Source organism: Streptopelia decaocto, assembly GCF_964273445.1.
Source record: "Streptopelia decaocto genome assembly, chromosome: 20".
Lineage (NCBI taxonomy): Eukaryota > Metazoa > Chordata > Aves > Columbiformes > Columbidae > Streptopelia > Streptopelia decaocto.
The window spans coordinates 239163-264586 of NC_138675.1; the positions used below are offsets into that span (position 1 = coordinate 239163).

The following is a 25424-nucleotide window of genomic DNA, read 5'->3' on the forward strand; positions in this document are numbered from 1 at the left end:
CCTGCCAGGGGCCCGAGGGTCAGAACCCCACTACAGGCTTTGCTCGAGAACAGAGTCCAGCCCAGGAGTTGAGCGGTGCTGCTTCTGCTGGAGCGGTGGCTGCTCCCAGGGCTCACCAGCAGCTTCTCTCTTCCCAGATGCTCTTGACCTTCACCACCTCTGAGAGAGAATGTGTGCAGGAGAGGGCTGTGGGGAGGATTGAGAAGTTGAGCTCTGCGCTATTCAGACATCCCACACTGGCGGTAAGGAGCCAGGCACCCTCCGGCCAGCCCGTCTCCCCATCCCTGCACCCCAGAGCAGCCTGCAGCTCTCCCCACGGGGGGCTGCTGCCCAGGCAGCTGCTTTGGGAGCTGTGGCCGGCACGGGCCTGCAAAGCCCTGACGGCCCACAGAGCCAGCCCTGGACACACGCTTGGGTTCAGGGCTTTGGCACCAGTGTCCCAGCAGCAGGCCAGTCCTCCTGGCCACCAGCAAGCCCTGGTTCACGGCAGGGCCAGCACCCTGTGCCCATGAGTCCAACCCTCCTCCCTCACTCCAGGGCCTCTGTTCTCCTCCTCCCCGTGCAGTCACTGCCGCCCCTGCTGCCAGCTTTGCTGCGGGCTCTGCCACCAGCACTGTCGGGGGTCTCTGCAGGGCTGCTGGCACTGCCTGGCTAAGCAGCAGCATCAGGGCACTGGGTGTGATTTGGCTTCACTTCCTTCTTTTCTTTCCTTCCTCCCATAGTCCTGTGCGAGGCACCTCAGAACTTCTGAAAGGACAGACATCGTCCTTGTGTTCATCGAGGCGATGAGAGACACCAGCACCTTTGACAAGAAGCGGGCAACAGACTTGCTGGACATGGTCATGGAATTCCCTGACTTCTGGCTGGCGGATGTAAGTGGATAGTGGCTGGATTGCCCTGCCAGGCTTCAGCCCTGTCAGGCCTTGTTCCTTCCTCCATCCCTCCCCCCCAACCCCTGGTGTCTCAGGAATCTGAAGCCACATGACGGTGGCAGAGAGGGATGGGAAGGACAGCTGAGGAAGTGGCTGCACTCCAGTGGCAGCGCCATCCTCACCTGTGTCTCCTCCAGCTGCCAAAGATCATGAGATGCATCCACAAAAACCTGGACAGCATCAACACAGCACCAGCTCGGCAGAGAGTGGAGTCCCTGCTTCTCCTCATGGCTGACAGGAGACCTGGGAAGGTGCTCACAACGCTGCTGAGGATCGCTCCACCAGGAGACAGGTACTGGCCCCAAAAGCCATGAGGGCTTGTTCACTGTGGGGAGAGGGGCACAGAGCCAAGGAATCCTGCAGGCCACCCCCGAGGAGCAGGACCCTCCATCCCAGCACATTTGCCAGCGCTGGGGGTCAGCCAGGCCCGCAGCAGCCACAGCTGAGCAAGACAGCCCAGAGCCCCCCACTGCGCTCCTGCCAGCCCCACGGGAGCAGCAGCTCAGCCTCTGCTGCTGCCCAGGGCATCCCAAGCATCCTGCAGCGCTGAGCCCGGACACGCTGCTGTGGCCCAGGCTGCCCTGCTGACGGAGCGCTCTCTTGCAGGACTGCCCTGGACATGTGGGACGTGATGATCTCCACACCCAAGACTCTGAAGCAGCTCTTAAAAAACTTGCGCAAAAGACTCCTGGTCACAGACTCCAGGTTTCCCGAAGGCGTCATCAGTGGGTCAGAAAGACCTGACATGGTGAGCAGGACAGCATCAAAAGGAGCCATGTTGGCAGCTGGGCTGGGGCATTGGGTGAGGCGGTGGCTTGGCCTTGGCTGGGGGTCAGGCAGTGGCTGAGAGCTCCAAATGCCCTCCCTGCCGTGCTGGGGCCTGATGGCTGCCTGGGGAGCTTTCCAGGCGTGGAGGCTCTCCAAGACATCTGCCCGTGGGAAAAGGGGACGGCTGAGCAGGGCACAGGGAGTCATTGCTTTTCAACCCTCCCTGCCCTGGCCCTGCTCTCCTGTATCTCCGTGGCTGTGCCTATGGCCACCACCTGCCAGGAGGCTGCCACAGAGATTCCTGTGCCACCACCTGCCACGGAGCTGGACAGAGGCTGGTGCTCAGTGACCGGCTTTTTTGCCAGGGTGGTCTTTGATCCTTTCACAAAAATGAAACTGTTTTTCATACAGGCCAGAAAAATACAGTCCCTCCTGCCGCAAGTTGTGGGGTTGCTCGACTCCAGCAACACAGAAATGAAAAGGGAAGTCCTGACATTCTTCTGCAGCGTGATGGGACACCTGAAGAGGGAAGAAGCCAGACCCACTGTGGAGCAGCTGGAGGAAAAGCTCCTGCCCCTCTTTGACGATGTAAGGCTGATGACGGAGACTGAGCCCTGGGGATGGGCAGCCTGCAGTGACAGCTGCCCTTCAGCCCAGCCCCGTGGGCAGCACTGGGAGCAGGCTCTGCTCCCCTGGGCTCCCGTGGGATGGCTTCTGGGCTTTACAGCCCAGCACGGCTCCCTGCTGCACAACCTGACCCTGGAGCATCTCCCCTCACGTCAGCCCCGATACTGCCCCTGCTCACCATGGGCAGAGAGCTGCTGGGATTGAAGTCCGGCTTTCCTCCTTCCTCCCAGGAGTCCAGACAGCTGCGAGCGCTCTCCATCCGCCTCTTCAGAGAGCGGGTGCAGTCAGTGATGGTGCACGACAAGAAGAGGATTAAGAGCTACGTGCACCGTGCACTGCTCCCCCTCTTCTTTCGTTTGAGCGATCAGAGCAACAACGTGGCCAAGGTACAGATTTCCACGCTGAGCACTGAGGCAGAGAGGGGTGTGCTGACAGCACACAGGTGGCCTGGGCACCAGGGGACAGGGCTGCTGGCAACTGGCAGCCTCCTCCAGCCCATAGGAAGGATCCTTACAGACCCAGCACGAGTAGCAGCAGGGAAGCTGCCATGGCCATTTCCACCACCTGCCATGGCTGGTCTCACAGGGCTCAGCAGCAGCCTGTGGCCACCAAGGCCTGAACAGGCGCATCCCTATGGGCTCCTCAGCTGTCCCTGCAGGTGCTGGGTCTCGAGCTTTGAGCCTCAGTCCCTGTCTCCCAGGGCTGTGCCCAAGAGAGCCCCAGATGTTTGGGCCAGGGCATGTCGCTGCCCCCAAAAGGCAGGTGTTCCAGGAACAAAGCCAAGAATGGGGGGACGTCAGGTCTCCTTATGCAGACCGTGGGTGCCATGTCCCATCTTCTGCTGTTCTGCAGGCCGCCAGGGAAGCCCTCCTTGGTGCAGCAGAGCTCCTGAAATGGAAGCAGCTCAAACACCTAGTGCAGACTCAGCAGACATGGAGGATTGGAGAGAGCTTGGTGAGAACAACGAAGGCCCAGGCTGACTGAGGGCTGCCCCACATGTCTGGGCTGTGGGCTCTGCAGATGTGCCTCGCCCGCCCTGCTGCAGCCCCGAGCTGCATCCTTGTTCCCTGTCCTCAAGAACAGAACCCCCAAGGGCTCTTCGCTCTGCCCCACGCCCGGCGGGAAGGAGGGCTCTCGGCAGCCCTGGGACCACTCTGCCTGTGTCTGTCTCAGCCTCAGCCCAACAGGGCTACTGGCTGGGGGGCAGGAGTGGCCTGCGGGGAAAGGGAAACCTGCGTTACTGGGAGGAGGGACTGGTCCAGCCAGCTCGGGGTGGGGTGCAGACAGTGACATGCTCACACCCTTGTGCTCTCTCCAGCTGGAGCAGAACAGGAGCAGGGCTCAAGAGCTCTTGAGTCAGAGCCTGCCATACCTGAGGGATGCTCAGGCCAGCTTGCGAGAGGCGGCCGTGAGGTTCATTGGTGAGTCAACGTCCCCAGGGTCCCTCTCTTGGCAGCCTGGCCCCAGTCCCCACCGCTGCCCTGGCACAAGGAGCAGCCCTGTGCCTGCCAGAGCCCCGGCTGCCCCGGGCAGGGCCTTGGCCTCCCCTCCCAGCCCTGCCCACACAGGTGGCCTCGGTGGCTGCCTTGCTCAGTCCCGCTATGTCGGCTCTGGGGTATCCCCTGGGGCCAGCTCTGATGAGGGGGAGGGAACAGGGGTCTGACGGAACTCTGTGCCCAGGGCTGGCTGCGCGGCCCCTGAGGGACCGAAGGGAGGAGGAGAAGCTGGCTGAGATCTGCAGTGGTGAGTAGGGAACTTGGTCAGGAGGAGGGGATGCCTGGGTGTCTCTGCAGACGTGGGAGATCATCTGGGCTCTGCTTCTTTCTGTTGCAGCCCTTCGGCCCTTGGAGAAGGACAGTAAACCCTTCATCCGCTCCCTTGCTGCTCAGACCATTGCAATCCTGAGCAGTCCAAGGGAGAAGCCACGATCGCGATGGGCCCTGCAAGCCCTGTGCTGCTGGCGTCGCTGACCCAGGTGGAGGAGCAGCTCTGCTTGTGGAAAAATGGCTGGATTTTAATAAAGAGCCCTTCTTGAAGTTGGGTTGGATGTCTGCCTTTTCCAAGGACCCCAGAACCTCTCTGATTGCTGTGGCACTTTAGAGAGCACAGCCCGGCATCATGGGCAAGGGTGACGGAGCAGACAGGAGCACTTGCAATGAGGCTGTCCAGGGCAGCTGAGATGAATCTCACTGGGCCAGTGGGGTTTGTTCCTGGAGTCACACACAGAAATGTCACGGTCTGTCAGGCATCCACATCTGAGCTGGCATCCTGGGCTCCTTCTGCACCCAGGGATGTTCAGAGACAGAGTCTGTCCCTTTTACACACAGAGGCAGGAGTCACAGTGTCCCTCTGGCCTCCTGTTGCCACTCCCAAGGGATGGGAGGCACCTCAGCCCTGTGGTGTGTCACCCTGCTCTGCACTCATCAGAGATGTCCCACGCCATGAGGAATGGACATGGGGACATTGGTTAAAGGAACCACAACCCAGTGCTGAATTTAGGCAGTTTGCATGGGATGTTACTCCCAACTTATCAGACTTTCTTAGCTAACATAGTCATAAATCTAAACATGAGCTTCTTCAGCATTCCTTTGGTCTCTTATCAGCACCGAGTACAGCATCCTAGGAAAAATATACAGGCTAAAACTCAGAAAAGTACAGCCACCTAGAAGAACATAGATGAAAGAAAAATCACTAAAAGAGAACTGGTCTTGCTTTTCACAAAACCGGGACAGTTTCTAAGCTCTGCAGAAAGTCAGAAAGTTGAAAGCTGTAGTAGGAACTTGCAGCACAGAAACATTGGCTCTGTCCCTTCCTGCTTTAGAAAGAACAGACTGCTTCACCACCCTCACCATGAAGAATTTTTTCCTAATATCCAATCTTAACCTCCCCTGGCGCAATGTGAGGCCATTTCCTCTTGTCTTGTCTCTTGCTACTTGGGGAGAAGTTCTTTACCTGCCGAAGAATACAGCCATGCAGGCCAGGAGCTGCCAGCTTCTCCCGGAGATGCAGTGGGATAGGGTGTCAAAGGCTTTACTGAAGTCTAATTACACAACATCCACAGCCTTTCCCTCATCTACTAGGTGGGTCACGTTGTTGTAGGAGGACATCAGGTTGGTGAAGCGAGACCTGCCTTTCACAAACCCATGTTGAGTGGGCCTGATCACATGGTTTTCTTGTATGTGCTGTGTGATATCACTCAGGATGTTCTGCTCCATGACCTTCCCTGGCACCAAGACCAAACTGACAGGTCTGTAGTTCCCTGGATCCTCCTTCCAGCTCTTCTTGTGGATGGGCGTCACATTAGCCAACTCCCGGTGAACTGGGACCTCCCCAGTTAACCAGGATTGCTGATAGATAGTGCAAAGTGGCTTAGTGATCACCTTGGCCAGCTCCTTCAGCACCCTTGGGCGTATCCCATCTGGCCCCATAGACTCGTGGGTGTGCAAGTGGTGTAGCAGGTCACTAACCATCCCCCCTTGGATTATTGTGGCTTCATTCTGCACCCCGAGCCTGTCTCCTGTCTCAGGGGGCTGGATACCTGGAGCACCACCACTCTGACTCCTAAAGACTGAGGCAAAGAAGGCATTTAGTACTTCAGCCTTGCCCTCGTCTTCTCTCGCTGTGTTTCCGCCCGTACCCCTCAGGGGATGGAGATTCCCTTTAGCCCTCCTTTTGTTGCTCATATATTTATAGAAACATTTCTTGTTACCTTTCGCAGTGGTGCCCAGGCTCAGCTCTAGTTGGTCTTTGGCCTTTCTAATTTTCTCCCTGCCTAACTTTGCGGCATTCTTGTATTCCTCTTGAGCAGCCTGCCCCTCCTTGCAAAGTGTATAAATTCTCCCTTTATTCCCAGGTTCCAGCTGCAGTTCTCTATTCAGCCGGGCCGGAACTTCTTCCCTGCCGTCTCGTCTTTAGGCAGACGGGGACAGCGTGCTCCTGTGCCTCTAAGATTTCCTTCTGGAAGAGAGACCAGTTTTCCTGGGCTGCTTTGTCCTTCAGGACTGCTTCCCAAGGGACTCTGCCAAGCAGCCTCCTGAACAGGGCAAAGTCTGCCCTTTGGAAGTCCAAGGTAGAAGTTCTGCTGAGCACCCTACTAACTTCTCCAAGAACAGAAAACTCCATCATTTCATGGTCACTATGCCCAAGGCGACCTCCCCGTTGCCCACGAGTCCTTCTGTATTTCTTCTGATGGTATCCATGCAGGTCTTGGTCACGGAAGAGCTGACTTGTTGCTGGTGGCAGCTTTGCTGTTGGGGACACCAAGTGGTATCCAGTAACTTGCCTGAGACTGACATCTCTGACTTACAGTTTCTGGACACGAACTGCATCGGATTGCACATCACCTCTCCTGCCTAGAGAGAGACTGCTGTGATAGAGAGACTTGCACTCATGAACTAGTGATATACATAGTTTTGTGTGTGTGTATATACATTTGAAGACGGGCAGCAAGCAGTAGTGATTTGGGTATGACTCAAATGGTATGGAATAAGGGGTAGAATGTACTGGTTTTGTTAAAACCAGGACTGGTTCTCTTTTAGTGATTTTTCTTTCAGCTCAGTTCTTCTCAGTGTCTGTACTTTTCTGAGTTTTAGCTGCATATTTTTCCTCGGATGCTGCACTCGGTGCTGATAAGAGACCAACGGAATGCTGAAGAAGCTCATGTTTAGATTTATTACTATGGTAGCCAAGAAAGACTGGTAAGTTTTCCCATGTTCCGTTGTGAGAGGGGCGTGTTTGAGGAGGGGTGGATGGAACAGGTGACTAGAACTGACCAACGGAAGGATTCCACCCCATAATTGTCATACCCCCTATATAAGAGGGTGATCATGAGGGTCACTCTCTCTTTGCCCATGGCCGGCATCTGGAGAGAACCCTGTCTGTCTGTCTGTCTGTGATCCACAGCCCCCAGGCCCTGCATCCTGCACCCAGGTTCCGGTTTGCTGTGCAGTCCCGCCCGTGACTTCCGGGGCCTGAGCTGCAGCTGCTGGAGCCGCCAGCCCCGCAGCCCCAGCTCTGCTGCTGAGTGACGCCAACTGCACATCCAGCACTTGAGATCTGAGGCGTGGAATGATGTTACAACCCTTGAGGTTACAAGGAAAGTATGTATTCATTTACGACGTCAGACACATGGGGAATCATTTCACCCAATACGTGTGTGAAATTACAGTACCTGTGAGCTTGGTTCAATGCAGTGAAGTGTTACATATTCATGAAAGTTTTAGGAATGCCTATACATATTCATAACCTGTCCCCGAGAAGGCGGTTCTTATTACAATGAGTTCAGGAGACCTTTTCCATAGTCTCCACCTCCGGCTCCTCCTGGTTGCAGCTGCGCAGTGACCGTGAACCCGGGTCCTCTTCTCTGTGCACGGTCACCTTTGGTCCGGTGTGATGAGTTGGTTGGGTCTCCGACTGCTGAGTTGGTTAAAACTGGCGTATCTCCTGTCCTGTGCCCAGGTTTCTGTTATCCAGTTCACCCAAGGATGCACCAAGGATTATTATCTTTGCGAGCGTCAGTGAAGTCCGGTTTCTCGTACAATAAGTTACACAGAGCTAAGCAAGGCCAGGCAACAGTGATGTGGGTTAAAGGCTTAGTTCTTTAAGTGTAAGTGTTAATTGTTAATTCTTAAAGTGTTAATTAGTTAATTGCCAATTCCCTGTATCAGATCGGTTTTGTATATTTTGTATATATTCTCTATTTATTAGTAGCATTAATAAAACCCTTTAAAACTCTCCAACTTAAAGGCTAAGTCTCTCTTCCTTTCCCCTTATCTTTTCAATCATCCTTCCAATCTAAAGGAAGGGGTCGCGGGAAATGAGGGGATAACAGGGAGCGTCTGCCACGGTTTATTGCCGCCTTGCCTTAAACCTTGACAGATTTAATTGGTGGCCTGTACGGGGAAGCAAGACCATATGGGGAGAAATGAGACCGTACAGAGAGAGAGAGTGTACGGGGATGAGATAAGAGAAACCGTGACAGGTTTTATTGGTGCCGTTACTCGGATCTGCATGAGAAATCATGACAGATTTTATTGCGCCGGAGCAGGGACAGGGTTTTGACTGAGATGGGCTGTGAGCAGCAGCTGACAATTACTGTAAACAGCTTACCAGGTAGCGTAAGTGAGGGAGCAATGGGCTTTGATGTGCGTGGCCTGTGTTTGAATCCTCTGGTGGGAGGAAGCTTTGGGGAACCATAGATCTGTGTGCTTTATGGGTCATGAAGCAGACTGTGTTTTGAGTTTGTTTTTAATTTTAAAGGATGTTGTTGCAAATCTATTTGGATTTAATAATGCCTTGTTGGGGGTTAATTCTTCTTGTTTATGTTTCTGTGCAGAACATTACTTTTGGAAGTAGAGATGAACTTGTTCTAATAGCTGTGGCCCTGGGTTGTGTGTCACTGATTTATGTGATTTTAATTAAGTCCATGATGTATCTCTACTCATTGTTACCATACTTTGGGAGTATGCATTTTTGAAATTTAGGAGGACGGTAGCGATTCTAACTCCTGCAGCAGGAGTTGCCGCTTTTAAAGCTACAACGTCCGTGACAGCTGCTGCACCCCCCTCGACAGACTCTGCAGCAGCTCCGGTTCCTGACTTGGATACAGCAGCCACTACAAGTGCAACGTCAGTTTCTGCATCCACTCAAACCCCCACAACATGTAACGTGGCCATTCAGACTTCCGCAGTATTAGTTGCCCCAACAACAAGGAAGCAAAAGAAAGCACAATTGGAATCCATTGTAAAGGAAGATGAGGAAGACGAAGCAGAGGGTCCTTCTACCACAGAGCAGGGAGAGGTTGTTTCTGGAATAGAGCAAGGTGATGAAGAAGAATCAGAGGAGGAAGAAGAGGGCCCTTCTACAGCTCCTCCCATAGCCCTTTCTAAACTCCTTCCACTGCGATCCCAGGCTACTACAGCAAAGCAACCAGCGCGTCGTTCTAAAACAAAGCGACCAGCAAAGGACAAGCTAACAGAATGCTCCTTATCTCTGAAGGAGCTGAGGACTCTGAAACAAGACTTTAGACTTTGTGAAGGTGAGCCAATGGTCACTTGGCTCATTTGGTGCTGGGACAATGAGGCTAATAGTTTGGACTTAGATGGCAGTGAAGCCAGTCAGTTGGGATCCCTGGCCAGAGATGATGGCATTGATAAGGCAATTGCAAAGAAGAAACTAAATCAAAGCCTCTGGAGAAGAATTTTGTCAGCAGTAAAAATCAGGTACCTTTTAAAAGATGATATCATATGCCGCCCAACCAAATGGACTACTATGGAGAGAGGTATTAGGTATCTGAGAGAACTGGCTGTGCGAGAGATAATTTACAGTGACCCACAGACAATTACAGGTCCTGATGAAGTGCCGTGTACCCAAGGTATAGTGCGGAAGTTTGTGCAGAGCACACCACCGTCTTATGCCCACACTTTAGGATTGCTCACCCTTTGAGAAGACGATCTGTCAACTGTGGGTGAAGTAGCAGACATGTTGCAGCAGTATGAAGACATTCTTTCTTCTCCCCTACAAGCCTGTGTCACAGCTGTGGACAAACTGTGTGACAAACTGTCCAAGAGGGAGGACAGATCCTACTCATCACATACACGGGCCCAAGCCACAGCTATTGGGAAGAGATGTCCTTCTGTAGCATCAGCCCAAGAGAAATGCGAGAAATGTCATGAGTTGAATTATGTTTTTTTTCTGCGTGACCAGAGAGAAGATACGAGTAATTGGCATGGCAAGCCCCGTGCTGACCTAGAGGCAAGAGTACGTGAGTTGAAAAAGAAAGCTCCCAAGAGAAAAGCTGCTCCAGTTTCCAGTGGGAGGCTTTCCAGACAGAGTAGGAGGGATTCTCGTGTCTCCCTACCAGCAACTGTGCAAAGTACCAATGAGTGGGGCCCTGCCTCCAGCCAGGTGGAGGAGAGGGACAATGACAACACAGTTTATTGGACCGTGTGGATTCGGTGTCCTGTTATGTTAGAACCACATGAGTATAAAGCCCTGGTAGACACTGGTGCTCAGTGTACAATGATGCCATTGAATCATAAGGGGTCAGTATCTGTCAGTATTGAAGGAGTGACTGGGGGATCGAAGGAATTGACTGTATTAGAGGCTGAAGTGAGCCTAACAGGAAAGGAGTGGGAAAGGCACCCTCTTTTGACTGGTCCAGATGCTCCGTGCATCCTTGGTATAGACTACCTTAGGAGTGGGTATTTTAAAGAACCAAAAGGTTATCGATGGGCCTTTGGTATAGCAGCTGTAGAGACTGAGACCATTAAACAGCTGTCTAATTTGCCTGGTCTTTCTGATGACCCTTCTGTTGTAGGACTGCTTAAGGTCGAAGAGCAACAGGTGCCGATTGCTACCACGACAGTGCACAGACAACAATATCGCACCAACCGAGATTCCCTGATCCCCATTCATAAACTGATCAAACAACTAGAGAGTCAAGGAGTGATCAGTAAGACTCGCTCATTTTTCAATAGTCCTGGATGGCTTTTTCCAAAGCCTAATGGAGAATGGAGACTGACTGTAGGCTATCGTGGCTTAAATGAAGTTACGCCACCATTAAATGCTGCTGTGCCGGACATGTTAGAACTGCAATATGAACTGGAGTCAAAGACAGCCAAGTGGTATGCCACAGCTGACATTGCTAATGCATTTTTCTTTATTCCTTTAGCAGCAGAATGCAGGCCACAGTTTGCCTTTATTGGAGGGGTATCCAATACACCTGGAATCGACTGCGCCGGGGTGGAAACACAGCCCTACTATCTGCCATGGACTGATCCAGACTGCACTGGAACAAGGTAAAGCTCCAGAGCCCCTGCAATTGTGGCAGGACATTGCTGCTCGACTAGAGAACCTGACTGTAGAAGTACAGCATGTGGATGCCCATGTGCCTAAAAGTCGAGCCACTGAGGAACATCAAAACAACCAGCAAGCGGATCAAGCTGCTAAGATTAAAGTAGATGAGGTGGATTTGGACTGGCAACATAAAGGTGAATTTTTTCTAGTTCGGTGGGCCCATGATGCTTCAGAGCATCAAGGACGGGATGCAACATATAAATGGGCTTGGGACCAAGGGGTGGACTTAACCATGGACATTATTTCACATGTTATCTATGATTGTGAAACATGTGCTGCAATCAAACAGGCCAAAAGATTAAAGCCTGTGTGGTATGGGGGGCGGTGTTTGGAATATAAATATGGGGAGGCTTGGCAGATTGATTATATTATACTCCCTAGAACACGCCAAGGCAAGCGCTATGTGCTTACAATGGTGGAAGCAACCACGGGATGGCTAGAAACATAGCCTGTGTCTCATGCCAGTGCCCGGAACACTATTCTGGGCCTTGAAAAGCAAGTCCTGTGGCGACATGGTAGTCTAGAAAGAACTGAGTCAGACAATGGGACTCATTTTAAAAATAGTCTCATAACCAACTGGGCCAAAGAACATGGTATTGAATGGATATATCATATCCCCTATCGTGCGCCAGCCTCTGGGAAGATTGAGCGATATAAGGGTTTGTTAAAAAGACACTTATGGAACACCGCTACTACCGCGCCCATGGTGGCTGCTCTGAAGATTTTTACCGCGAGCAGGTGCTGCAAACCCTCCGTTCCGACCGGGGTCCCCCGCCGGCTCTCCCCGGCCTGGGGGCCGCCTTGAGGCGGCCGCGCCAGCTACGCGAGGCCGAGGCTTCAGGGGGGTGCGAAGGCCGCGGGCTGTGGGGATCGCTTAGCGCGGCGGAACGAGCTGCTTTCCAGCGGTTGATCCGCACGGGGGAGGCGGCAAAACTGATTCCGGCGTGGAGACCGTGGTGGTGGCGCCGAAATAAAGGTAAAAACGAGGATAAATATGAACATTGGGATCTCCATTGGGAGATGCTGGGACCGTCCTGGCTGTGGCGGAGCTGCTGGAGGGGCCTGGGGACAATAGCAATAATTACACACAAAAGAACACCGCTAATTACAACAATAATTACGTAATCATGGCTCTGGCACACCTGGAGCAGTTGTTGAGCCGGGGATGACTTAATTTGGATGCAACGAGCGGCAAATGTTTGTTAACGGGCAGAGGAAGTGCCGCTTCCTAATGAGCTGGAGCCAGGAGGCACCAATGGGGACCATGGTGGAGCTGGCGAGGGAGACGAGGGAGGTTGTTAATGAGCTAATTAGCGCTAATGAGGGGATGGGGCAGGGGGAGATCTTTAGTGCTAATGAAGGGAAGGGGAGGCGACTAATTGAGGAGCTTGATTGAGGTTAATGAGGTCATCAAGGAAACCATTTAATGAACATCCAGAGAAGCTGCTCATTAAGGAACCAGCTAATTAACATCCAGAGAAGCAGCTCGTTAAGGAACCTGCTAATGAACATCCAGAGGATCAGTATCCAGAGAAGCAGCTCATTAAGGAATCTGACTAACAAACATCCAGAGAAAAGCTGCTTATTAAGGGCTGAGCTATGAGTGGGGGAGTCTGGTCATTAATGACTCCGCCGAACTGGGGGTGGCTTGTTAAGGGCCAACATTTAGTTAACGTAATAATGAATAAACATAATTGCTATAGAGCGGGAGCTGCTAATTGGTGGGGGGGCTAATTAACCCATTGACCCCCAGAGGGGACCCAGGCGCCTGGGCCATGGTCCAAGGACGCCACGCCCACTGCCCGCTGATGGGGTGAGTGGTTCTGTGTGTGTGGCTCTGCCTCCCCGCGGCTCCGCCCCCTCCTGCTGATTGGCTGAGCAGTTTTGCGTGTGGCTCTGCCTTCTCCCCGCGGCTCCGCCCCTTCCTGCTGATTGTCTGAGCGGTTCTGTGTGTGGGTCTGCCCCTCCCGCTGATTGGCTGAGAGCTTCCATGTGTGGCTCTGCCTCCCCGCGGCTCCGCCCCCTTCCGAGCGGCTCCGCCCCCTCGCATTAATTGGCTGAGCTGTTCTGCATGACGCTCCGCCCCCTCCCGGCTCTTAAAGCGACAGTGACCCCGAGATTGGGGGAGGCGCCAATAATTTATTTGATTATTTGGGGGGTCCCAGTGACATTGGGGGGGGACATGGGGGTTGTCCAGGAGTACGGGGGGATCCCAGGAGTTTGGGAAGGACCCAGGAGTTCAGGAGGGACCCAGGAGTTTGGGGGGACCCAGGAGTTCAGGAAAGGAACCCAGGAGTTCAAGAAAAAGGGGACCCAGGAGTTTGGGAAAGGGACCTAGGAGTTTGGGAGGGACCCAGGAGTTCAGGAAGGGAACCCAGGAGTTCAAGAAAAAGGGGACCCCGGAGTTTGGGATAGGGACCTCGGAGTTTGGGAGGGACCCAGGAGTTCGGGGGTTATGGGGCACATTCTAACAATATGAGGTGTGTTTAAATACAGTAAGGTATTACATATTCATAATAACCCCAGGAACGCCTGGGGCTCCTTCAGCTTCATCACAGTGAACTCTTTCCCTTTGGCTCATCATGTTGAATTGACTGGAACCCAAGCTGCCAAGTTGATTGAAACCAGACTGGCTCCCCCCTTTTGCTGTAAATCTTCGTTATCTCGTCTTCTCAAATTTACAGTTGGTGCCTCAAGTTTACATCTAGGTGCTGTAAAACTTCTTATCTTGGCATTCGATGAGGTTCTGTTTTTACTTAACATAATTGGTTACATAAAGCTCTAAACTAGGCACCCTTAAAGTGTTAGTTAGTTCCCTCCATCACAAAGCCTGTGTGGTATGGAGGGCGATGACTAAAGTGTAAATACGGAGAGGCCTGGCAAATTGACTATATCACACTGACACAAACCCACCACGGCAAGAGCTCTGTGGAAGCCACCACCAGATGACTGGAAACATGCACTGTGCCCCACGGCACTGCCCGCAACCCTGTCCTGGGCCTTGAAAAGCAAGTCCTGTGGCGACATGGGACACCATGGGGAGTAATTTAGGGTTCTGCTCACTGCAGAACAGCGTTTAGATTTCTTAAAGACAAGTGCAACTTCAAGAATTCAGTGTCAGGTTCACTCTGTTATTTACTGCATGGGGGAAATATGGCGAGCCGAATGCTGCTGGCCTTCTCTCCCGGTGCCTGTACCAGTTCACGAAGCAAACTCCCTGATAACCGTTCGCTCTGGAGTCTGTGTCCTGGAGCTCCGAGGACAAACTCTCAGGTGAGGCCATATCCGTCACAGTTCACACTGTCAGGATTCTTCTCTCCCTGATAACTGGTCACTCCAGAGTCTGTATTTTCAAGCTTTGAAGACAAACTTTCAGGGGAGGCCTGTATCCGTTTGCAAAAGCAAACTTTCAGGCATTCCCTTTCTGATAACCATTTGCTGTAGAGTCCGTGTTTAAAGCTCCAGTGGCAAACTTCTCTGATTCCACGTGGGCTTTGTTGTGTTCAGCTGTAGACATCGGTTATTGTCCATAACCTTGCAGGTGCTGTTTTTCTTGAACACAAATTCCTTTCTTCTCAGCGACGTGCAATATAGGACTTATCTTCTAAGTGTTCAGTGTAGTTTGTAGTTGCTTTTGGTAGATATGAGCAGCACTTTACAGCTTAAAATTTTAGCAAATACAGTTTCCCAAGTAACATGAAAAAAAGAGTATATTAAAAATCATACAACCTTATGTCCGTAAAGAATTGATTATATTTAGTGTGCCTCTACTTAAGGTAAATGATTAATATTAAACTTAAATTGGTCTCATCCACTGACCTGTGAGTAGTAAAACCATTGCCATACAGCTCACTTATTTAGCAGGGAGAGCTCACAGTGGGCTCATCCAGGCTGTCGTGTTTATGGAATGAAGTGATTGACTTGTAGCCAAATTGCACACAGTAGGAAAAGTGTGTCTGAGACTTGTGCACTCACAAGTTACCGGCATTCAGTTGCTCTTCTGCTTCGCTGTGGGTCTCCTGGCAGGAGTTCTTGGCCTGGTTACGGCTCAGGCCCTTCCCTCCTCTGGAGCCTGGACCCAACTGCTGCGGGTTTGGCTGGGGGCGACTGGGGGATCGAGTGCATCTGCCACCCCTGGCAGCCCAGAGAGAACTGAGCCAGACAACGGGACTCCTTTCCGCAACATCCTCATAGATGGATGCTCCTGGAGCAAGGAGCGAGGCATTGAGTAGGTCTGTGACGTCCCCACCATGCACCAGCTGCTGGGAAAATGGAGCGGTGCAGCAGACTGTTCAAGACTGCGCTCAGAACAATGGGTGCTGGAACTTTTAGAAACGGATTGAAATTTGAAACAGACAGGTGCCCAGGGCTGAGCTGGCCTGTGCCTCCCAAGGGCACACCCTGGCCTCCCTCCCCAGGCGCAGGGTCACAGTGGGGCCCTTTGTGACCTCACTTGGTGACACCCACTGCCCTGCATGTGCTCAGCGCAGCTGCGGGCCCAGCCCACACTGTCCGACAGGACGGTGACGAGACAGGGTGTGAGCACGGAGCTGGCGAGAGCCCCCGAGCGTAGCCCACGTCTTTCAGAGAATCGGAGAATCTTTTTGGTTGGAAGAGACACTTAAGATCATCGAGTCCAACCACAACCTAACTCTAGCTGCCCCCGGCAGACTGTCTGCTGCCCCTGGCAGACTTGGAGCAAGGAGCTCCTGAGCGCAGCTCACGTCTTTCCCCAACGAGGAGCACACGAGCGCAGCCCAAACCTTTCATCGCTGCCTCTGGCAGAGCTGCAGCACCAAGGCGTTTTGCCGAAGCATCCGCCTTCCCTATCCTCAGACGTAGCCTTTGTCTGCAAAATGGCGGAGAGACCCCCCAGCCGACCTAGGCTGGCCTGGCAGGAGGAGGTTGGGGCTCCCCAGGAGGTCAGATCTCCACTGGACCCCAACCAGGTTGATGTGGTCCAGCCACTGAAGATCGGTGAGTGAGGGGCCCTGATTGTCTGGCCAGGGTGGGGCCCAGCTATCCCTTTCTGCTCCACACCGGGATCACGTTTCCCCTCACGCTGGCAGGGGGTTCCCATGGGTGGTGATTGTGCTCCCTGAAGTCCAGGGCTGCTCTGAGCTGGGAGCTGGCGCCAGCACAGCTTCTGCGGGCAGAGGGGACCCAGCTCCTGCTCCAGGGCACTGGCAGCCAGAGGCAGCTGGGCGGGCAGGAGGCAGCCGTGCTGCGGGACGGGGACCTTTCCTGCCCGTCTGAAGCGAGTTCCTCACCCGCTGCACCGGGCGCTTTCCCCGTCCTGCCTGGCTCCAGCATCTCAGCCCGTCTGCCGGGCACCCTGCAGCCCTGACACGCATGGGAAGACCGTGCCAGGGCAGCGGGCACTGGGATGGACATGGGGCAGATCTCCTTCCTCTGCTCTGTCCTGCCTGCAAACCCTCTCTGCAGCCCTCCCTGCTCTCCTCCTTTATTAGATGCTGCCTGGTTACCTGTCTACCGATTCGAAAGGACACGCGTGGACTCCATCGTGTCCTTTGTCAGCAGCCCAGAAAAGGTAACCATGGCCGTTTGGAAGGCGGCTGAGCCAGTGTCTGCTGCCAGGGGCTCTGCTGCAGGGACTGGAGGGTGCTGGCTGGGCAGAGCTGCTGCTCCCAGGGCGCTAATTGGCACTGCACCCCCATGCTGTGGTGCCGCTGGCCGTGTGTCCCCATCTCACACTCCCTGTTTGTCTCTCTGTCCCCTGGCTGCCAGGAGGAGAGCCAGAAGATTCCATTTCTTCAGAACATTTGTGACCTGTGCTACAACAGCAAGCGCCGCGGCCCTCCACAGGGCCTAGATCTCTTCTGCCAGAGATACGGCCTGGCAGAGAATATCAAGGTGAGGGGATACGTGGCATCTCTGGGGAAGGGGGCGATGCCCCCGGCACCCTGTGAGGACAGCGCTGGGCAGGGCCAGGGGCTGGTGGCGCTGGGTGCTGGCAGCTGCCAGGTCCCATCCCGGCTGTGCTCTGCAGGTGCTGCTGGAAGAAGAGCCCAGGAACAAACTGCGCACGGCGGTGCGGTGGAACGCCATGCTTGCCATCGCCGAACTGAGGTACCTGCCCATCCCTCCCGGGGACCCCTGCACGAGATCTCGAGGCACTGCTCCAAATACCAAAGTGTGACTGGCTCCTCTCTCTTTACAGCGCAGTGGAAAGGGCGCTGGAGGGCAAGGAGGCAAGCCTCCTCCAAGCCTGCTTTTCTAGTGTCTTCTTGCTTCCTCCAGAAGAGAAAATGCAGGATATGGGCCGTTATCTCTTCTTAAAAGTAAGTGCTTGGTGAACTACAGGACCCAACAGTCCCTCTGGCGGCTCCCTGTTCACGCCGTGCTGATATATAACCAGAAAGACAAGGCAGGGTTGGTCTCAGCTCTGCTTTCACACCCTCATGCCTTCATCTGCTGACAGTTGGCCTGGCCACATCCAGCGCCAATTGCTGCTCCGCCCGTAGCAGATTATTTGCCCCTGAGTCTCTCCCAGGCACAGCAAATCAGCACAGGAGTTGCCTCTTGGCACTGAGCGTTCCTATCAGTCCCCCGTGTGTGAAACAGATGGCAGGAAACACGGCCAAAACTCGTTGTCTTCTTGCAGACCATGGAAGCCATGGACAACATGCTGCAGGCATTGGTGCTCGGCTCTTCAGCCTCCAGAGTCAGCGAGCTGCTCCAGAATATCTTCCAGGTCTGGCGTGTGCAAAGAGTGGGCTTCACAAGGACTGTTCCTCACCCTGGGGGACTGGGTGTCCACTCTGGAGTGGACAGTCCCACCCGGTGCCGTGCAGAGAGCGCTGCCGGGAGGGTGCCCACCTCCCCGGGGAACCAGGGGCTGCCCGCCAGGCTCTTCCACAGCACAGTGGCCGCAGAGGGTGGCATCTGCCTTCTTGCGTGGCCACAGGCGGGCCCAGGGCATTTGTTCCAAGCCTGCCAAGGGCCCGAGGGCCAGAACCCCACTACAGGCTTTGCTCGAGAACAGAGTCCAGCCCAGGAGTTGAGCGGTGCTGCTTCTGCTGGAGCAGTGGCTGCTCCCAGGGCTCACCAGCAGCTTCTCTCTTCCCAGATGCTCTTGACCTTCACCACCTCTGAGAGAGAATGTGTGCAGGAGAGGGCTGTGGGGAGGATTGAGAAGATGAGCTCTGCGCTATTCAGACATCCCACACTGGCGGTAAGGAGCCAGGCACCCTCCGGCCAGCCCATCTCCCCATCCCTGCACCCCAGAGCAGCCTGCAGCTCTCCCCACGGGGGGCTGCTGCCCAGGCAGCTGCTTTGGGAGCTGTGGCCGGCACGGGCCTGCAAAGCCCTGACGGCCCACAGAGCCAGCCCTGGACACACGCTTGGGTTCAGGGCTTTGGCACCAGTGTCCCAGCAGCAGGCCAGTCCTCCTGGCCACCAGCAAGCCCTGGTTCACGGCAGGGCCAGCACCCTGTGCCCATGAGTCCAACCCTCCTCCCTCACTCCAGGGCCTCTGTTCTCCTCCTCCCCGTGCAGTCACTGCCGCCCCTGCTGCCAGCTTTGCTGCGGGCTCTGCCACCAGCACTGTCGGGGGTCTCTGCAGGGCTGCTGGCACTGCCTGGCTAAGCAGCAGCATCAGGGCACTGGGTGTGATTTGGCTTCACTTCCTTCTTTTCTTTCCTTCCTCCCATAGTCCTGTGCGAGGCACCTCAGAACTTCTGAAAGGACAGACATCGTCCTTGTGTTCATCGAGGCGATGAGAGACACCAGCACCTTTGACAAGAAGCGGGCAACAGACTTGCTGGACATGGTCATGGAATTCCCTGACTTCTGGCTGGCGGATGTAAGTGGATAGTGGCTGGATTGCCCTGCCAGGCTTCAGCCCTGTCAGGCCTTGTTCCTTCCTCCATCCCTCCCCCCCAACCCCTGGTGTCTCAGGAATCTGAAGCCACATGACGGTGGCAGAGAGGGATGGGAAGGACAGCTGAGGAAGTGGCTGCACTCCAGTGGCAGCGCCATCCTCACCTGTGTCTCCTCCAGCTGCCAAAGATCATGAGATGCATCCACAAAAACCTGGACAGCATCAACACAGCACCAGCTCGGCAGAGAGTGGAGTCCCTGCTTCTCCTCATGGCTGACAGGAGACCTGGGAAGGTGCTCACAACGCTGCTGAGGATCGCTCCACCAGGAGACAGGTACTGGCCCCAAAAGCCATGAGGGCTTGTTCACTGTGGGGAGAGGGGCACAAAGCCAAGGAATCCTGCAGGACACCCCCGAGGAGCAGGACCCTCCATCCCAGCACATTTGCCAGCGCTGGGGGTCAGCCAGGCCCGCAGCAGCCACAGCTGAGCAAGACAGCCCAGAGCCCCCCACTGCGCTCCTGCCAGCCCCACGGGAGCAGCAGCTCAGCCTCTGCTGCTGCCCAGGGCATCCCAAGCATCCTGCAGCGCTGAGCCTGGACACGCTGCTGTGGCCCAGGCTGCCCTGCTGACGGAGCGCTCTCTTGCAGGACTGCCCTGGACATGTGGGACATGATGATCTCCACACCCAAGACTCTGAAGCAGCTCTTAAAAAACTTGCGCAAAAGACTCCTGGTCACAGACTCCAGGTTTCCCGAAGGCGTCATCAGTGGGTCAGAAAGACCTGACATGGTGAGCAGGGCAGCATCAAAAGGAGCCATGTTGGCAGCTGGGCTGGGGCATTGGGTGAGGCGGTGGCTTGGCCTTGGCTGGGGGTCAGGCAGTGGGTGAGAGCTCCAAATGCCCTCCCTGCCGTGCTGGGGCCTGATGGCTGCCTGGGGAGCTTTCCAGGCGTGGAGGCTCTCCAAGACATCTGCCCGTGGGAAAAGGGGACGGCTGAGCAGGGCACAGGGATTCATTGCTTTTCAACCCTCCCTGCCCTGGCCCTGCTCTCCTGTATCTCCGTGGCTGTGCCTATAGCCACCACCTGCCAGGAGGCTGCCACAGAGATTCCTGTGCCACCACCTGCCACGGAGCTGGACAGGAGGCTGGTGCTCAGTGACCGGCTTTTTTGCCAGGGTGGTCTTTGATCCTTTCACAAAAATGAAACTGTTTTTCATACAGGCCAGAAAAATACAGTCCCTCCTGCCGCAAGTTGTGGGGTTGCTCGACTCCAGCAACACAGAAATGAAAAGGGAAGTCCTGAAATTCTTCTGCAGCGTGATGGGACACCTGAAGAGGGAAGAGGCCAGACCCACTGTGGAGCAGCTGGAGGAAAAGCTCCTGCCCCTCTTTGACGATGTAAGGCTGATGACGGAGACTGAGCCCTGGGGATGGGCAGCCTGCAGTGACAGCTGCCCTTCAGCCCAGCCCCGTGGGCAGCACTGGGAGCAGGCTCTGCTCCCCTGGGCTCCCGTGGGATGGCTTCTGGGCTTTACAGCCCAGCACGGCTCCCTGCTGCACAACCTGACCCTGGAGCATCTCCCCTCACGTCAGCCCCGATACTGCCCCTGCTCACCATGGGCAGAGAGCTGCTGGGATTGAAGTCCGGCTTTCCTCCTTCCTCCCAGGAGTCCAGACAGCTGCGAGCGCTCTCCATCCGCCTCTTCAGAGAGCGGGTGCAGTCAGTGATGGGGCACGACAAGAAGAGGATTAAGAGCTACGTGCACCGTGCACTGCTCCCCCTCTTCTTTCGTTTGAGCGATCAGAGCAACAACGTGGCCAAGGTACAGATTTCTACGCTGAGCACTGAGGCAGAGAGGGGTGTGCTGACAGCACACAGGTGGCCTGGGCACCAGGGGACAGGGCTGCTGGCAACTGGCAGCCTCCTCCAGCCCATAGGAAGGATCCTTACAGACCCAGCACGAGTAGCAGCAGGGAAGCTGCCATGGCCGTTTCCACCACCTGCCATAGCTGGTCTCACAGGGCTCAGCAGCAGCCTGTGGCCACCGAGGCCTGAACAGACGCATCCCTATGGGCTCCTCAGCTGTCCCTGCAGGTGCTGGGTCTCGAGCTTTGAGCCTCAGTCCCTGTCTCCCAGGGCTGTGCCCAAGAGAGCCCCAGATGTTTGGGCCAGGGCATGTCGCTGCCCCCAAAAGGCAGGTGTTCCAGGAACAAAGCCAAGAATGGGGGGACGTCAGGTCTCCTTATGCAGACCGTGGGTGCCATGTCCCATCTTCTGCTGTTCCGCAGGCCGCCAGGGAAGCCCTCCTTGGTGCAGCAGAGCTCCTGAAATGGAAGCAGCTCAAACACCTAGTGCAGACTCAGCAGACATGGAGGATTGGAGAGAGCTTGGTGAGAACAACGAAGGCCCAGGCTGACTGAGGGCTGCCCCACATGTCTGGGCTGTAGGCTCTGCAGATGTGCCTCGCCCGCCCTGCTGCAGCCCCGAGCTGCATCCTTGTTCCCTGTCCTCAAGAACAGAACCCCCAAGGGCTCTTCGCTCTGCCCCACGCCCGGCGGGAAGGAGGGCTCTCAGCACCCCTGGGACCACTCTGCCTGTGTCTGTCTCAGCCTCAGCCCAACAGGGCTACTGGCTGGGGGGCAGGAGTGGCCTGCGGGGAAAGGGAAACCTGGGTTACTGGGAGGAGGGACTGGTCCAGCCAGCTCGGGGTGGGGTGCAGACAGTGACATGCTCACACCCTTGTGCTCTCTCCAGCTGGAGCAGAACAGGAGCAGGGCTCAAGAGCTCTTGAGTCAGAGCCTGCCATACCTGAGGGATGCTCAGGCCAGCTTGCGAGAGGCGGCCGTGAGGTTCATTGGTGAGTCACAGTCCCCAGGGTCCCTCTCTTGGCAGCCTGGCCCCAGTCCCCACCACTGCCCTGGCACAAGGAGCAGCCCTGTGCCTGCCAGAGCCCCGGCTGCCCCGGGCAGGGCCTTGGCCTCCCCTCCCAGCCCTGCCCACACAGGTGGCCTCAGTGGCTGCCTTGCTCAGTCCCGCTATGTCGGCTCTGGGGTATCCCCTGGGGCCAGCTCTGATGAGGGGGAGGGAACAGGGGTCTGACGGAACTCTGTGCCCAGGGCTGGCTGCGCGGCCCCTGAGGGACCGAAGGGAGGAGGAGAAGCTGGCTGAGATCTGCAGTGGTGAGTAGGGAACTTGGTCAGGAGGAGGGGATGCCTGGGTGTCTCTGCAGACGTGGGAGCTCATCTGGGCTCTGCTTCTTTCTGTTGCAGCCCTTCGGCCCTTGGAGAAGGACAGTAAACCCTTCATCCGCTCCCTTGCTGCTCAGACCATTGCAATCCTGAGCAGTCCAAGGGAGCAGCCACGATGGCGATGGGCCCTGCAAGCCCTGTGCTGCTGGCGTCGCTGACCCAGGTGGAGGAGCAGCTCTGCTTGTGGAAAAATGGCTGGATTTTAATAAAGAGCCCTTCTTGAAGTTGGGTTGGATGTCTGCCTTTTTCCAAGGACCCCAGAACCTCTCTGATTGCTGTGGCACTTTAGAGAGCACAGCCCGGCATCATGGGCAAGGGTGACGTAGCAGACAGGAGCACTTGCAATGAGGCTGTCCAGGGCAGCTGAGATGAATCTCACTGGGCCAGTGGGGTTTGTTCCTGGAGTCACACACAGAAATGTCACGGTCTGTCAGGCATCCACATCTGAGCTGGCATCCTGGGCTCCTTCTGCACCCAGGGATGTTCAGAGACAGAGTCTGTCCCTTTTACACACAGAGGCAGGAGTCACAGTGTCCCTCTGGCCTCCTGTTGCCTCTCCCAAGGGATGGGAGGCACCTCAGCCCTGTGGTGTGTCACCCTGCTCTGCACTCATCAGAGATGTCCCACGCCATGAGGAATGGACATGGGGACATTGGTTAAAGGAACCACAACCCAGTGCTGAATTTAGGCAGTTTGCATGGGATGTTACTCCCAACTTATCAGACTTTCTTAGCTAACATAGTCATAAATCTAAACATGAGCTTCTTCAGCATTCCTTTGGTCTCTTATCAGCACCGAGTACAGCATCCTAGGAAAAATATACAGGCTAAAACTCAGAAAAGTACAGCCACCTAGAAGAACGTAATGAAAGAAAAATCACTAAAAGAGAACTGGTCTTGCTTTTCACAAAACTGGGACAGTTTCTAAGCTCTGCAGAAAGTCAGAAAGTTGAAAGCTGTAGTAGGAACTTGCAGCACAGAGACATTGGCTCTGTCCCTTCCTGCTTTAGAAAGAACAGACTGCTTCACCACCCTCACCATGAAGAATTTTTTCCTAATATCCAATCTTAACCTCCCCTGGCGCAACGTGAGGCCATTTCCTCTTGTCTTGTCTCTTGCTACTTGGGGAGAATTTCCTTACCTGCCGAAGAATACAGCCATGCAGGCCAGGAGCTGCCAGCTTCTCCAGGAGATGCAGTGGGATAGGGTGTCAAAGGCTTTACTGAAGTCTAATTACACAACATCCACGGCCTTTCCCTCATCTACTAGGTGGGTCACGTTGTTGTAGGAGGACATCAGGTTGGTGAAGCGAGACCTGCCTTTCACAAACCCATGTTGAGTGGGCCTGATCACATGGTTTTCTTGTATGTGCTGTGTGATATCACTCAGGATGTTCTGCTCCATGACCTTCCCCGGCACCAAGACCAAACTGACAGGTCTGTAGTTCCCTGGATCCTCCTTCCAGCTCTTCTTGTGGATGGGCGTCACATTAGCCAACTCCCGGTGAACTGGGACCTCCCCAGTTAACCAGGATTGCCGATAGATAGTGCGAAGTGGCTTAGTGATCACCTTGGCCAGCTCCCTCAGCACCCTTGGGCGTATCCCATCTGGCCCCATAGACTCGTGGGTGTGCAAGTGGTGTAGCAGGTCACTAACCATTCCCCCTTGGATTATTGTGGCTTCATTCTGCACCCCGAGCCTGTCTCCTGTCTCAGAGGGCTGGGTACCTGGAGCACCACCACTCTGACTCCTAAAGACTGAGGCAAAGAAGGCATTTAGTACTTCAGCCTTGCCCTCGTCTTCTCTCGCTGTGTTTCCGCCCGTACCCCTCAGAGGATGGAGATTCCCTTTAGCCCTCCTTTTGTTGCTCATTTATTTATAGAAACATTTCTTGTTACCTTTCGCAGTGGTGCCCAGGCTCAGCTCTAGTTGGTCTTTGGCCTTTCTAATTTTCTCCCTGCCTAACTTTGCGGCATTCTTGTATTCCTCTTGAGCAGCCTGCCCCTCCTTGCAAAGTGTATAAATTCTCCCTTTATTCCCAGGTTCCAGCTGCAGTTCTCTATTCAGCCGGGCCGGAACTTCTTCCCTGCCGTCTCGTCTTTAGACAGACGGGGACAGCGTGCTCCTGTGCCTCTAAGATTTCCTTCTGGAAGAGAGACCAGTTTTCCTGGGCTGCTTTGTCCTTCAGGACTGCTTCCCAAGGGACTCTGCCAAGCAGCCTCCTGAACAGGGCAAAGTCTGCCCTTCGGAAGTCCAAGGTGGAAGTTCTGCTGAGCACCCTACTAACTTCTCCAAGAACAGAAAACTCCATCATTTCATGGTCACTATGCCCAAGGCGACCTCCCCGTTGCCCACGAGCCCTTCTGTATTTCTTCTGATGGTATCCATGCAGGTCTTGGTCACGTGAAAGCTCACTTGTTGCTGGTGGCAGCTTTGCTGTTGGGGACACCGCTTTCCAGCAGCCCATGAACCAACCCCACAGGTGCCCAGTGCTGTGACATCGCATCTCGGTTCCATGGGCACTCTGCTGTCGGCTGCGCAGCAGGGATCGGGATGACTCCCTCTCAATGGTGGTTATGGATGTACTAACCTGCCTTTTCACCGATTTCATTGTCCCAAACAGTTACGCTTCCATGCAGCCTTGAGCGGTTCTTCCCAACCATCCCGTCATGCCCGGCAGCCATCCTCACCCCTCAGAAATGGTGTTCTCCAGTTGGTTCCTGCAGTAGCTGAAGTTTATCTCCCTGTCCATGGCCATCCCTTTGCAGGCTCTGGTCCCGCTCTGCCCCTGTACAGCACAGCCGCTCTTCCATGTGGGCACAAATGGCGCAAAGGCGGAACCTGGGTAGAATCCAGGAAGACTCTAAAGCCCTGGGGGTGTCAGTGAATTCAAGTGGTGCCCAAGTCATCTTCTCCTCCCTTCTTCCATTGTTATGGTTTAAGGAAAGGCAGCAATAAACACACACACAATTATGTATATCACTAGTTCATGAGTGCAAGTCTCTCTATCACAGCAGTCTCTCTCTAGGCAGGAGAGGTGATGTGCAATCTGATGCAGTTCGTGTCCAGAAACTCTAAGTCAGAGATGTCAGTCTCAGGCAAGTTACTGGATACCACTTGTGTGTGTGTATATACATTTGGAGACAGGC

The 25424-nt window shown here is 54.7% G+C and overlaps 1 protein-coding gene and 1 long non-coding RNA gene across 2 annotated transcripts; both read left to right on the forward strand.

The window, feature by feature from the left end:
• Nucleotides 1-2632: 2632 nt before the first annotated feature.
• On the forward strand, nucleotides 2633-4346 carry LOC309448351. Its single transcript, XR_014185789.1, has 5 exons — nucleotides 2633-2713; nucleotides 3180-3281; nucleotides 3646-3748; nucleotides 4008-4070; nucleotides 4161-4346. It is a non-coding gene; the product is annotated as an uncharacterized lncRNA (long non-coding RNA).
• Nucleotides 4347-13970: 9624 nt separating this feature from the next.
• LOC309448414 (uncharacterized protein) lies at nucleotides 13971-22470 on the forward strand. The gene is made up of 16 exons (XM_082069902.1): nucleotides 13971-14456; nucleotides 16655-16734; nucleotides 16932-17057; nucleotides 17194-17273; nucleotides 17365-17485; nucleotides 17809-17898; nucleotides 18274-18378; nucleotides 18859-19008; nucleotides 19206-19360; nucleotides 19675-19816; nucleotides 20249-20425; nucleotides 20695-20850; nucleotides 21317-21418; nucleotides 21783-21885; nucleotides 22145-22207; nucleotides 22298-22470. The coding sequence occupies exons 4-16, from the start codon at nucleotides 17251-17253 to the stop codon at nucleotides 22432-22434; spliced, it is 1524 nt and encodes a 507-aa protein (XP_081926028.1). The 5' UTR covers nucleotides 13971-14456; nucleotides 16655-16734; nucleotides 16932-17057; nucleotides 17194-17250; the 3' UTR covers nucleotides 22435-22470.
• Nucleotides 22471-25424: the final 2954 nt, after the last annotated feature.

Excerpts from the sequence above, each read along its gene's own strand:
- LOC309448414 (XM_082069902.1), top strand. The coding sequence starts at position 17,251 with ATGCTTGCCATCGCCGAACTGAG. Across the intron at positions 17,486-17,808 it reads GCCGTTATCTCTTCTTAAAA|ACCATGGAAGCCATGGACAA; the intron begins GTAAGTGCTTGG and ends GTCTTCTTGCAG. Across the intron at positions 19,817-20,248 it reads GGTCAGAAAGACCTGACATG|GCCAGAAAAATACAGTCCCT; the intron begins GTGAGCAGGGCA and ends TTTTTCATACAG.